The 14,673-nt window shown below is 37.6% G+C and overlaps 1 protein-coding gene across 2 annotated transcripts in view; it reads right to left on the reverse strand.

The window, feature by feature from the left end:
• VPS41 (VPS41 subunit of HOPS complex) overlaps positions 1-14,673 on the reverse strand; it is a 106,563-nt gene that overhangs the window by 18,827 nt on the left and 73,063 nt on the right. For both annotated transcript variants that reach the window (XM_056483806.1, XM_056483807.1), the window contains 9 exons: positions 13,251-13,366; positions 11,856-11,912; positions 9,682-9,743; positions 8,746-8,827; positions 3,290-3,382; positions 2,659-2,786; positions 1,600-1,744; positions 281-322; positions 123-173 (listed from right to left, as the gene is read on the reverse strand). In XM_056483806.1, coding sequence (XP_056339781.1) covers positions 123-173; positions 281-322; positions 1,600-1,744; positions 2,659-2,786; positions 3,290-3,382; positions 8,746-8,827; positions 9,682-9,743; positions 11,856-11,912; positions 13,251-13,366 — 776 coding nt within the window. The remainder of the gene's footprint in view (positions 1-122; positions 174-280; positions 323-1,599; positions 1,745-2,658; positions 2,787-3,289; positions 3,383-8,745; positions 8,828-9,681; positions 9,744-11,855; positions 11,913-13,250; positions 13,367-14,673) is intronic.

Here is a 14,673-nt window from a genome sequence, read left to right on the forward strand (position 1 = left end):
TGATGATTTTGACATTTCAGTTTCAGGTGCACTTTGTCAAGATAAACACACCTGTAAAAGGAATGTCCAGCCAAGAGTTTACTCAGCTCAACTTGAAATCAACAGAATACAGGAATACTCACCACATGCTGTAACTCAGGCCTGTTTTCTAATTCTTCAACAACTCTGTCAATCTGAAAGAAAACAAACTTGTGATAAATATCACATTTACAAGATTGAAATGGAGACAGGTAATAAAAGCTAGCATGGGACTGCCATGCAGTGAACTTGTTATACTCACAGAAATTTTATCTTCATTATCCAAAAGCATGTCTACTGCTTTCTACAAGAGAAAGAGAACTCAAGTAGGAAAAAGGTACACATATTTTCTCACACTCTATATAGCATTATGCTTATCCACTGATGGGTGTCAGATGGATATTGCAGACCTACTCTTTTCAGCAACAGAAATTTAGAGGGCAATTTACATAATACTAGCATATCCTGACAGCACAGCATTGCAGTATTCTTCAAGAATACTTCAGAGTTTCCTCATTAATACCAATAAATGCTGTGCACCTACACTGCAGGTGAAGTATGCCCACTGAATCATAACCAGTCACAAAAAGCCACTGCTGAACAATGCAGAAATACTATTTATTGTATTGCAAAAGGAAACTGCAGGGTGATGACTGTAAGAGAAACACAATTCAACCTGCCTCACAACTGGATTTCTCCAAACTACCTGCACACCAACACCATTAACCAAGAAGAGAAGACCATATAAGCCAAGTGGCCACCAGGATTCAGGTTTTGCCTCCTCTTTCAAGAGCAAACTTCTGCTTCACTTTCAAAAAATAGCAAACTACAGATTCCTGACATGACTTATTCTATTGGATTAAAAAAAAAACACCTTATTTTTCTCCGTATAGTTTAGAATGGGCATACTAAAGATGATCACCAACAGTAGAGATCCATATTTAGCTACAGTGCTTAAACAACTATTGCACTCAAAAAAGAGATCTACTTGGTCATCTTCCCAGCAACCACATCAAAACTCATTTGCTTGGGTTTTTTAGTCAGCTGGAAATAAAGAAGATAGAACTTAGCATGGAATAAACACTTCCTGATTTTTGGAATTTAGGTTAATAACCTTGCAAACTTTCAGAAGCAGATTAATTGCCTGTGGTGAAAAGAAAATGGCAAGTACTTTTAATCTATGCCTAAATAAATTCACCATCTCCTTTCTTTGGCTTATTAATACCATTATTTGATTCAAAATACAGAAAGTAACACGGTGAAATGATACTCTGTGTGAAATTATATTTAATGTTGTCACTTGAGAATCACAATGACGACTTGAAATGATGTGGACACTAACTTTTCTCATTGAGAGTGACAAATGGAAACGGAAATGAAACACAAATGGAAATACAAATTAAAAAATAATCCTTGGGTCAATTATTTTGCAATCTAGGCAAACAATCTTCCTTATCTCAGAATGTATTCTGATGCAGCAAACACACTCTCTGCCTCAACACCAACTTTAGATCATTTATTTTTAATCTGTTAAATTATATCTAGAGGAATGTGAATATAAAATCATTAAGATCATCATACCTCTGAATCAAAATCCATGAGCAGAACAATTTTGTCTCTGATAGAACTGAAAAGATTGTGCTTGTGGATCAGCTGGAAGACGTCTTTGTGCCTCAGAGTTAAATAGATTTCTAGGGCTCTGCCATAGCGCTGATCGTAAGTGTACCTGATAAAAACAGGATTATAATACAGGTAATGTTACATACTTCAGTGTAGGAAAATAACTTATGAGAGAAAATATAAACATACTCTAATATGTAAAACTTGTTAGGGTACTACTTGATTTTATAAATGTCTAAATAGAGCTGTGATTCATTTTTGTAAAGGGAAATAAACATCAGGCAACATTAATTTCCCCTCTGTTTATATGTGCCTTCATTTGTGTTCTGACCTGCAACTTTCTGCATTCTCATTTTCCATTTTCAACTCACAGGGGAAGACACATAAAATGCTAGCCCTTCAACACCTGGAAACCAATTAGAACACTCTTCAGACCTAAAAAAACATTGCTCTCCTAAAATTTTCAGGCAGATTGTAACATAGCAATAGACAGTAACTTTTCTTTCTTCAAAGAAGAAGTATGGAAGTAACACAGTGATCAGGCTGAGAAAATCAAAGAGCTTTATCCCTGTACAAAGTGACCACGAACCAGATCAGTTTTGGCACATTTTCCAGTCACATATTTCCATCCATGCAGTAATTCTAAATACACTACTTCTTAAATAGTGGGCAAAACCCCCCATCATTTTATTTTCACATGGGTAATTCTGAAATGCACACTTCAGAAAAGAGGTTTCTTCTGACAGAATGAAGAGGAATGCTAGCTATTTACTTTGAAAAGAGGAGTAGGAAATCAAATCTCATGCTTAAAAATTTGCTCTCATACTCAATGTGAACTTTACAAGGAAGGGTAAAGAATTGCTAAGCTGTGCAATCAGCAGAGTGGAGGGGAGAGAAAGCCAATACTCTGTAGACTGCAGCAAAGAAGATTTCTGTTAAGAGAGCTAAGCAAATATGGATAAACTGCAGTACATTATTTTAAGTGTACTTTTTGTAACAGGATTTTAAAATTGTACTCACAATTCTGCAAGTGTTCGTAGCAAAGTCCTGTTCTGTGGATCTTTCTTCAGGTGATCCACTACAGCTTGAACTATGATTGTATTGTTGTACAGATCTCCAGGCCACTCTTTTATTAGGGTTGCAAACCCCTAAAAGTATAAGAGATTGTAACAGAAATAGAAAGAATGGCCTAAGGAGCATTTCAAAACATCAAAGCTTCAGCTGAACATCTAAGATGTTACCTGCTGTCCTGAACCTTTAAGGAACTTTCACGTACCCACAGACATGGTACAGTGCAGAACACAGATTCTTCCTTCTCAGGGCAATGCTATTAAGATTCATGAAGCTAAGTCTCTTTCAGTTGCTGTAGGCTTTGTGCATCACCTCAACTATTTATGTTACATTAAACAAACTAAAAATAACAGTCTAATAAATAATCAATCTCACAGTATTTACATGCTCTGAAGAACATTCTATTTAGTATCTTAACAATAAAATTCAACTTTTAAGTGTTGTCATTATTGTGGAATTGTCCACTGATAATCTGTTTGAATATATCTGAGAATTTGCTGTCAGAATTCTGCACTGCTAAGGGTATTTGGCTGTCAATAACTATTGGACACATTGATTTGGACACATCAGGCTGCAGTACCTCATAGTCACTCTCCAAAAATTCATGCAGGACCATTTCGTAGATAAGAGGTTTCAAAACTGGATCTCGTCTTGGCAAGTAACGACTAATTGCCTACAGGAACAAAGAGAACAAAGTGTCAGATGGGGAATGGCAGGTAACATCCAGGTATACTGATAGAAAAAAAATAAGTGAAACAAAAGAACAAAGTTATAGGCAAAATATGGCCCTGGTAATCACTGGAAGTCTTATAAATGCATATTTGTAAGCAGCACCCAGAAGTCATTTACTTTAGGATTCTACACAATGGAATTGTGTAACTCATTTGAAAGAACTATAATTTGAGACAGAGGTGGCAAGATACTAATTAGAATGGAACAATCAGCCATTGTCCTTAAGAGACCAGAAGTCATTTAGGAAACAAAACTCATAAAAGACCCCTCAAAACAAGAATGTTTTCAAAATCCATTTTGTTAAGTCTTGGCCTCATAAGAAGGAATAAGGATTCACTTGCTGAAAAATGTGTTGTAGTGGGTCGACCCTGACTGGACACCAAGTACCCAACAAAGCCATTCTCTCACTTCCTTCTGCAACTGGACAGAGGAGAAAAAATATAATGGGTTAAGATAAGATACAGGAGGGATCACTCACCAAATACCATCACAGCAAAACAGATTCACATTTGGGATAGTAATTGAATTTATTAATAACCAAACCAGAGCAGGATAATAAGAAGTAAAATAAATCCCAAAAACACCTTCCCCCATCCATTCCTCCTTTCTGGGCTCTACCTCCTTCACCCCAGAAACACAGGGAGACAAGAAATGGGGATTATGTCAGTTCATCACATGTTCCTTCTCTTGTTGCTGCTCAGGTAGAGGAGTCCTTCCCCTTCTCCAGCATGACGTCCTTCCCACAGGAGACAGCTCTCCACAAATTTCTTTAACAAGAGTCCATCCCATGGGCAACAGTTCCCCATGAAAACCTGCAACATGAGTCACTCTTCTATTAAATGCAGTCCTTCAGGCACAGCCCACTCCAGCATGAGTCTTCTCCACTGGCTGCAGGTGGATCTCTGCATCCCCTTTCTCTTCCATGGGCTGCAGGGGCACAGCTGTTTCTCCATGGTCTGCACCACAGACTGCAGAGGAATCTCAGCTCTGGTGCCTGGAGCACCTCCTGCCCCTCCTTCCCCACTGATCCTGGTGTCTGCAGAGTTGTTTCTCACTTATAGCATCACTCCGTTCTTCTCTGGTCACAATTACAACTGGCAATAACTTTTCTTCTTTCTTTTTAAATCTGTTATCACAGATGTGTTCCCCTCATTCCTGATTGGCTTGGTCCTGGCCAGCAGTGGGTCTGGAGCTGGCTTGCATTGGCTCTGACGGACATGGGGGAAGCTTCTGCCAGCTTCTCACAGAAGCCACTACTGTAGCACTCCCACTACCAGAACCTGACCACATAAGCACAACATATGTGTAATTTTGAACTATGGCTTACTTTGGGGTCACCACATTCTATGAAGGGCTATTTTTACATACCCAATTGAAAATTAATTCGAAAATATATCTCTCCATGAAAAGGGTGAAAACATGTGATCTGTTAACTGTATAGAAGGTGTTAAGGAATTGAATTCCAGCAAGGAGGAGATGAGAAGCTGCCAGATTAAATCAGTTTATACCCTGGAATTTCAGCACAGCATCTAATTAGCACTACTATTCCATGCAACTAGAGGCCAAGATTATTTCCACCTGCCAAAATAAATCCTACTGCTATCAGCTGTCTGGGGATTGTAGGCTTGTAGCTGAGGGACCAATATCAGTGAAATTCCTCCAAACACTCAGAAATATTGCCTGTTGCCTGCTACTGGCACATGGTACAATAGCAGTTTGTTACTGAAGCTGCTTGAACAAAGGAGGAGAAAAACCAGCTCATTAAATTTTAGATCTCTCCTCTCCCTGTGCTTTTTGGACTTGGCCAGTTTTTGAAATGTAGTGCTGTCAACATCAGCTCCCACCAGCTATCACAGAAATTATCAGTTAACTCAGGGCACAGTCTTGCCACCTGCTCTGGGGTATCATATTCCTGACCCCTTCATAAAAAGTCTCTTTTGACTGTAAGGTAAGCAAGCTGGACATTAACTGGAGACTCAAAGGCAGAAGACAATCTCCAATGGCTGGTTTCACTCCTGCTTTCTGCCTTCCTGCTACCTCCTAAATGAACAACCTTCCCCAACAGACTGCTGCAACTCTTGGGCTGCCACACAGAGAGCTCTGGAGAGGTGCAGTTGCCTTGTTGTGTGTGAGCCAGGCTGCTTCCTGAAGGAAATTTCTTCTGCCCCATGTCCCATTGCTTTGAAGAAAAAACACAGCCACCTCCATGCTCAGGAAGGCTAAGCATACGAGTAAGAAGCATACAAGTTATTTTTAAGCCTTAGCACAAAGGTGAACTAAGATCCATGCTGGAGGTTACAAACTCTTCCTATTTTATTTTTAAGCTGCAGTTAGGGAACAAGGTCAGACAAAAAAGCTTCTGAATCAGATGCCTTTGTACCAACTCTTGAACTATGAGGTAAAGTGACTTTAAATAAAAAAGGGATATTATACACAGAAATATTTTCTTCCCTTGTTTCTTTTCAAGATCTCCTTTCAGACTTTTCATCAATAAATGTAAGGATGAGGTATACACAAGAAAGGCTGTATAAAAGTTGACATGAGATAGCTTAAACCATCTCACCAATAAGCCAGCACAACAATTACTCATTCCTCAAAGGATATCTAAGAGATGAAAGAGCCTGTCAGGATAGTGCTGCTCTCTGCTATGCCCACTGCAGTCAAGTGAAGTCTTTCAAATGTCTTCTAGCTAATGTTTGGTTAAAGAACTGCTGCTGCTAGCTGATTATCCTGCACCACTGCTGTCACAGCAAACAAAATGGAGGGTATCCCTCATGCCACAATAGCCAGCACTCACAAGAGTTTGAAACCTTTCTTTGACTCCATCCACCTTCCTCAGCTGCTTGAGCTGGGACATTAGATTTTATACTGAAGTGACTTAAGCACAAGTGATGCTCTTTGGGTTTTGCCTTTTTTCCTATGCTCTCTGTATTCTTCACACATATATTTGTTTAATTCTATCACCTATTGTATTAGTGACTAGTTTTCCAGTACTTTCCCATTGCCTTTCCCTAAGCAGAAAGACAAAATAAATTCCAGAGCTCCAAGCCCCAGGAGATGCAAAGACCCTGTGCTATCTTGGTTCTTCCTGGGAACCATGGCTTAGAACAACACTTTGAGATACATTCTCCTGGACAAAGTACAGCTAGTGCTGAAAATGGGGCTCCAGAGAAGGGGCTTGACTTGGGGGAGAATTGCATCACCAGTTGTCCTCCATTGGTGCTTTTTATCAATTATTTTAATTTCCTAAAACCTATAAATGTGTATTCACCCTGTAGGGGGTGGGCTTTTGTGGACATCTTTCCATAACTGCTCTTGAAGGTCTTCAAATAAAGAATCTTTTTTATATTACCTCCTTACTAAAATTGTCTCAAGTTTCATTTCCAGGGTGGGAAAAAGACAACACAAGCACATAACTCCCTCAAGCCACCACTGCTGGAGAAGGAGAGGAACTGCAAGGCTGTAGAATCTTGAAACGCCACAGCTAGGTTTGCTAGAGGATATTCACTGAAGTGGAGAGACACCAAGATACAAAAATGCAACCTTTGGTAGCCAAACAGGACTGCTTACCACAGAACACTCAAAAACCCCCTAAAATCACACACAAACAAACAACACTCACCCCACAGACTTTGACACTGGAGTATCATTAATTTGTCTGTGCAGGCAGGAAATTTCAAGCCTCTGTTTTACTGTCACCTTAGTTATTGGCAAATCATGCTTGATTTGAAACATCAGATTTCAGGCAACAACTTATATACAGGGCAAATTCTTCCAAGACAATTCTGTTTTGAAATAAACTCTGTTTCCACACCTCAAATTGTCTCTTCATAAGGGCTTAAAGCCATTATAGGCCAGTTACAATATGGTGTTTGATATCTCCTAGTCATGTAAGTAGGTAAAAATTCCCCACAAGTGATCCCAAGCATTACAAGGACCCCTTCACTTGGATCTGGCTTAATTTAGTCCATCTTTTATGATACTGAGACATCTTTAGAAATCTGGGAAAAGTTAGATGTGATTGAAATAGTGAAATAAGGCAGGGATTTTAGAGAACTGCAACTTGAAGATGAATCATGTAATGGACTGCAACTCATGTATTTCTGAGAACTCTAAAAAGAAAGAAGATACTCTAAAGGCTAAAAACAGCCAACTGTTTAGAAAGGCAGTAATTGAGCAGAGATGTTTTTGCAACAAACCTGCAAATATTTTTATATTTTACAGTCTGCTGGATGATATAAGTGGAGACAAGACAAACATCCCTTTCAGACATTTGCAGCTAAAAAACAAAATGAACCCAAGAGGACTAAGAAGAAATGTATCAAAAATTCACCTGCACCTGCATACAAGTCCTTTACTGGACTGAAATAAAGAAACAGAAACATAGGACTTTTTCTTCCAAAGCAGTAAAGAATGCACCAAACTACAAAGTCATACTAAAGGCAAGGCTTTTTTTGCACTGGAGTGGCTCTAAAACAGAAGTCAGACATTTCTGAAATTCGTATTGCTGAAACACTTTTGGTCTTTGAACAGAATTAAATAGCTCAAAAGCAGCAAGGGACTGCATGCTGTGAGATCTTAATAGTATGTCCTTTTTGGCTCATTGAGTTTGAATAGGAAGACATAAAATTCAGAAGTAAATGTACACATTGTTACCAAAGGGAGTGTGCATAATGTTTTCAATTGGTTTAGCAGTGACAGTACTAGGCTTTATGTCCTGCACAATTTATTAACTGAGACTCTCACATTAAATGTGTACTGCAGTGGTAGCTGGCTTGCAACTAGGGAAAACACCAGACAGCACAGACTGCTCCTCTTTCTAACCACCATTTCTAGCACACAGCACAGGTCTTCGCTGTTGCTTTGAAATTCTTTGACACTTAAAGTTGTGTAACTGTGCAACAAAGTTGTTGCAACGGACCTGGATTTGCCAAAATGACTAGCACCCACAGAGTCTATTTTCCTTAACACTTGGAGTAGGATTTTTAGGACATACTGGAAATGAATGAAAATTAAATGGGAAAGCTATATTTAACTGTAAGCATCTTTGCAAGTAAAAGTCTTGGGGGCGAGTCTTCCATGTAGAGACTGCCAACAAGTAAAATACGTAGCACTATGCCTCCACTCTTGTTTTAAGACATATACACATCAATCAGAAAGAGACAGCTGTCTAGAAACAAACAGAGATCTGGGGCAGCAATACCAGAACAGGGCCATTAAATGTGATGTTTTAGATACTTGGTCAATATAAACAGTAAGTACAAGATACAAATTACTTGAGTGCAGACACAGAAATTAACTTACTTTAAGCTGACCTATTTCTTTAAACTTGTAAACTTCAAATTCCCAGAGTTCTGTGTTTTTGCCAAGGATTTTCTGGCACTTTCTAGAAAGAAAATGAAAGAGATGAAAACAAAAGTAGGTACAGAAAGTAATACAAATGTGACAGCATTACTACAAGTATTCCTTTCTTCTTCTCCTTATCATGACAATTGCAAAAGTGACTTATTTTGGCAACCACCATTTTAAGTAGAGTATGCCAGGTTCTCTTCCTTTCAAACCTTAATATTTTGTTGCATCCAAGAGAACTAACTGTATATTATGCATTCACCCTTTGTGATTAGGGCCATATTAGCTTCCACAGAATCATAGAATTGTTTGGATTGGAAGGGAGCTTAAACATCATCTAGTTGAAATCCACACAGCATGGGCAGAGATGCCATCCTCTTGGTCAGTTTTATGAGTGAAGTTTTTAAATCTCAGCTGAGAAAAATCTAACGCTTAAAAATATAAGCTTATGTTTACAAGTACATGAAAACAAAAACCTTGGGTAATTCCTGATTCTCACTTTGGATTCCTATATTTGACATTTTTGTTCATACCTATGCAAAATCAAATTATTTTCTGATGGCTTTACGTGCAATGACACACTAATACTGAGTTTACAAAAATCCAAAGAAAACCTTAGTTTTGAAAATCCAGTGTGAATTTGAAAACTCAAGGCTTTATAAAAATATATGCCTCAATTTTACAGTAACTTTTAGGTCTCTAGAGGCAAAAAAAAACCCCCAAAAAACAACATGGCACTGCAATACACCTCTATGTTTTGAAAATTCAGAAACTCCAGAACACACAGAAAATCAACATCTACAAATACTTGAGAATCAGTAATTTGTTTTTGCCTTTTCCTCCACACAGACACACTTTAGCCAGCAAAACAGATCTTTAATACTAGGTTACCGAGCAGCCAGGTCATATTCTCCTTTCTCCACCAGGTGATTTATATAGGCTAAGCCAATGTCCTAGGGGGAATAAAAGACAGAAAATTATCTATAAAAGTTTGGAAGTGAACTACTCAACTACTGCAGAAACTTCCATAACAGCAGTGCATACAGCTGGAAAATCGAGGCTCTGAATGCATCCCCTGATTCTCCTTTACAAGTAGGGCCTGCAGAACAGTCAATACAAAATACTTGCATAGACTGCTCACAGGTTCAACCAAAGGTGCTCTTTTAAATAATTCTCATAATCTCACTGAGAAGAAGGATTGTTTGAAACACATAGCTGATCTTGCAGTGCTTGAATTGGTTCAAAAAGAAAACCACCAGTCATTGTACAAGATACACTCTTTGTCAACACAAAGTTTGCAGAGGAGGAAAAAGAGTTGGTTGAGAATATAAATCCTAGTGCTGCTCAATAAAGTGCAGGAACTAGTGAGAACTTAGCAAGATTATTAGTTATTACATACTAAATTTCCTTTCTCAAGGTCAATGTTATTTCTAATGCAATCTCAAAACTCATGTCCATTTTGACACAACCCAGTGTACTCATTGCATAACTTAAGAATTACATCACTTAAAAAAGCACACTGCTTCTAGAAAGAAAAAAAAGAGGAAAAAAACCCCAACAAAGCTGTACAATGAAAAAGAAGTCCTTGTTTCTTAAAAATAAGCATTTGCATCTTCCAGGGCACAACATTTCTTTGATCAATATCAAGGACAGTACTGATCATAGCAGAATATAAACAGGGGTATGCAACAACTTCAACTGGTCAATCTAGTACAAAGTTAGAAAAAAATTGCACATACATAAGATTTTAGGATTTCATTACACTACAGGAACCACCTTTGTATTTTAAACTTCACCATTCTCAAGAAAGAGGTTGACAGAAATCTTCCTTCTCCTGTGGACCAGTTTCCAGTGAGCAGAGATGTACAAGGAAAAGAGATGTAGATCTGGTTGTTTAGGATCTCTGTGCTCTGCTCAAGAGGTGCAGAGGAGCAGTGATAATTACTGCCATCTAAAAAATCCCCAAGGCTACCAGACTTGTCAGATATCCTGAGTGTGGTGTCAGTAGGTAGTGAGAGCATGAGTTGTTTTAAATTAGTGTACCACTAATCCTTCACTTCGTGTTTGATGTCAACATTTTCTTTCCTCAACACATCCTGTTGGCTTTTGCTTTAGAGACCAAACTCTCAAAAACTGCTTGCATTTCACTGAATGTAATCATTTATTGCAGAGCAAATTTCTGCAAAGCAAATGAAAAGCTATGAAGTTTTTTTAGATTTCGTTTGGTGTTTGTTTCTTTGGGTTTCTTTTTTTTCTCCTAATGCATTGCCAGGACCCTGTTTAACAATTCTTTACATCTTTTGCATGGGTCACAGAGCAGCTTTGTTAAATGCAAACTCTGTGATAGGTAATGGCATACAATTTAAATCTTGATTCAACTTCTGTACCATACAAGAATAAAAGTTTTTTTAAGGCATACTGTTATACAGGATTCTTATTACATCAGTAATCTGGCCAAAAATTTAAACACATCTTTGAACACTTTGTACAAATTTCAATTTAAAGCAGAATCAGTATTAGTATATTTAAACAAAACCAAGCAAAGAAAAGCTAAAATTGGTGATGCTTTTGTGTCTATTACACCATTCCCCCTTTTGTTTTAAACATCAATATCTTTTGTTGCTCTGTGAAAGGGACTATAAACATGGGAAATAACTATATGTGAGAAAAGGAGCATCTCAAACTCTTTACAAAACCCTGTCACATGTGCAAGGCAGAAGTTAAGGAGAAATTTGTCACTCTTGCTTGAAATCTCTAATAGTGCAATATTGTGGGTTACTCCAAACAACAGTAAATTTAATACAAAAGTAAAAGCAAACAAAAACCTCCATCAGCAATCAGAGAAATGTAATTCTCTTCCTTTCAATGCCAATAGCAACTTCATAAAATGCGGATCCTATCACGTTTCACACACTAACACTCTTGCTCTGCAGCTGAAACCAAGAAATCAGATGCCAGTTGGAGTATGCCTAGCAGTTATAGCCCAGGTTATAAAAAACTGGGAATTTCTTTGTTGCATCTTACAGCATTCTAAAAGAAAGAAGATATTTTATTTTGAGACTTACCAAAATCTTGTGCTTTTTTATGGTTTTCTGACTGATCTCAGCTGCCATCAAAGCTTCCTATATTCAAAAAAGAGAAAACAGAGATACTAGTCAAATACACAAACTTTTAATACAGAAAGCTCTAGAACTGTATAAATCAACTGTTTTTCAGAATAGGGCGTTGGAAGCACTAGAATTTTTAATGCCATGGTTGGATGAACAACTTTGAATTCATACTCAAACAAAAGCAGTCAAGCAAAGAGAAGACTACTTTTGTTTCCATCTGGGTTCACTCCACATTATTATATTAGGATCAAATCACAAGATTACAACAAAACACACAATGCAGTCACATTTGATCATTTTCAAAAGATACCACTTCCCTACCAAAACCTGTGAAAAAGATTGACAGGAAAAGGGGAAAATGGGATAAGGCTCCTTTCCAGTTCCACAGCCCAAATGTCTTCTTCAGTCAGAATGATTTATATTTGTCATTTGCTGTTCTTCTAGTTATTCTACCTTTTTCAAAATCTTTAAGATACATCGTAACACGCCTCTCTACTGACTTGAATGGCTTTCATAAGGGCACACACAGCTGTCACTTGCAAATTACTGGAGTCTTCAGGGACCAAATGCTGTGATTTACATATATTGCAAAACTGCACTTATCATACAAGTTTGCTATTCAAATGCAACAGCACCCACATGGATTTAAACAATTCTGCATGAGAAACATCATGATTATATTAGCAAAAGCAATACATGCTGAATGGCTTTTCCACATTTTTTTTTCTTATAATGGGCACACAATGAACATGAATAAGAATTTAGAAGTTAACTTTATGCATCATAACATATGCTTTAAGTTAATAAATGCAGGGTATTAGAATTCAGACCACTGTGTGCATGGGTTGATATGCTATGGAAGAATTTTATTGTTTTAGGTGTTTAGATAAACTCAAACACTAATATCTACACAACCAAATGCTGAGCTGTTTTTTTTTTTTCTAAGATAGCTGAATACCCTTGTCTTTTAATATTGGATCAGCTTTATTTTGAGCAACACTACTTTCAGCATGCACGGCTACAGTTTGAGCCCATAGCATTTTTCTTTTAAAAACACAGCTCATTAGTTAAATCTTCTGTTGCTCTAAAGCCAAAACCCAGCTCTAATAATTTTAAGTGTCAGCCAATACATTTCATAACTGATGATAAGAACAGTATTTTCAGCATCTAATGCGGCTATTTCACTTGGGTACATGGAAGGATGCATAGTTAACTCCCATCCTTTATAAGCATTAACTCAATGACAGTAGGAACAGAAACTGTCCAACCCAAATGACCCAGCAAAGTCCATTGTCCTACTCCAATTTCCAAACAAGGAAAGTCTGAAGGAAAGAATGATGTTAAAATTACTTCGTATTTCTTCTTTTCAAGAAGCCAGTCAATGTGGTCATCTTGGTCCCGCTCTTTAGCCACAACCACATCTCTTGGGCTGATGATATAAAAAAGTGATTCACCTTCCGAATACTCTGCAAATGCATACACAGTTTTATTATTATTATATTTTCTTTAAGTAAAGTTCTGCTTTTTAGTACACCCTTGAGGGGAATTTACAAAGAGGAGATGCAAGGAAGGCAGCAAAGCTACTCCTGCAGGACACACTAGTTTGGATGCTGTATTCTCCAATAAATTAAAACTGGTTTAAATGGCAAAATATCTTTCAAAAAACCACTACAGCTTATTGCAAATTCTGATTCATCCACTATTTGTAAACTTTATGATGGTTTAGAACCCATTATTATACTTTTAGAAGAGTATTACACTACATAGCCCGCAATAAACTTATCCTTCCCATCAAGGTCAAGGCCATCAAAAGCATAAATGATAGATGCCATAACCCCTGGGGACACAGCACATCATTACAGCAATGCATTTGCAATGCTGCAAGTTAAGGCAATATGTATAATGCATTTTCTTATACCATAAGCCTTTATTTTTGAGTAAGCTCAAAGAAAATGTACTAAAAGGTCAAATCAAATGTAGAAGATGAATGATCTGAATAGTTATCATTTGGATAGAGCCATGAAGAAACACCAATACTTTATAGATACAGAATAGAAAACCACACACTGTCCAGATCAGTTTCTATAAACACATACAAATACACTCCTGAAGTGATAAGCAATTCACAAAATAATTCTTGTCTTAAAGCCATACAAAACATTTAGATTTTTTAGGTCAACCAGAATATTCATAAAGCATAAAAGCATAGCTGTGGACATTCCAAATGCTTTGGGAGATGTATAAAGAAACCCCAATCCTACTGATAGCAACATCGATGTTTTTGAGGTCAGGAGGAGATATACTGTATTTCTAGTGGCTTAAGGGCACTTAAGGGTACTCAAAGAGGTTTGCCAAGCCTATGATTTGAAGCATGTTGCCAGAGGAGATACTTAAAATTCAGATTCACGTATTTTAGAAGCCAGAAGAAATGCTTCCGTACAACACATGCTGCATAATCTTCACCAAGGAATTCTCCATCAGCTTTGCCGTGCATTTTTCTGAGCTACAAAATATAGACGAGAAAACTATCCCATCTTTAAAAGATGGCATATACTGTGCCAGGCCCTAAATGTCCCTTCCTGTTACATAATTAAACCTATCTTCTATGTAGAACCTGCCAAAATCCAGCTCCTATTCATTCCATTTTACCATTTGAGGTCTGTAATATAACTGGCAGCTTTGTCAGTACAGTGAAGCTAAAAATCAGTGTGCCCCTTCTAAGTTGACCCATGTACATGTTACTGTTGAAATGATACTTATTCAATCCTTCCCT

This window comes from Oenanthe melanoleuca, chromosome 2 (assembly GCF_029582105.1).
Source record: "Oenanthe melanoleuca isolate GR-GAL-2019-014 chromosome 2, OMel1.0, whole genome shotgun sequence".
NCBI classification, from domain to species: Eukaryota; Metazoa; Chordata; class Aves; order Passeriformes; family Muscicapidae; genus Oenanthe; species Oenanthe melanoleuca.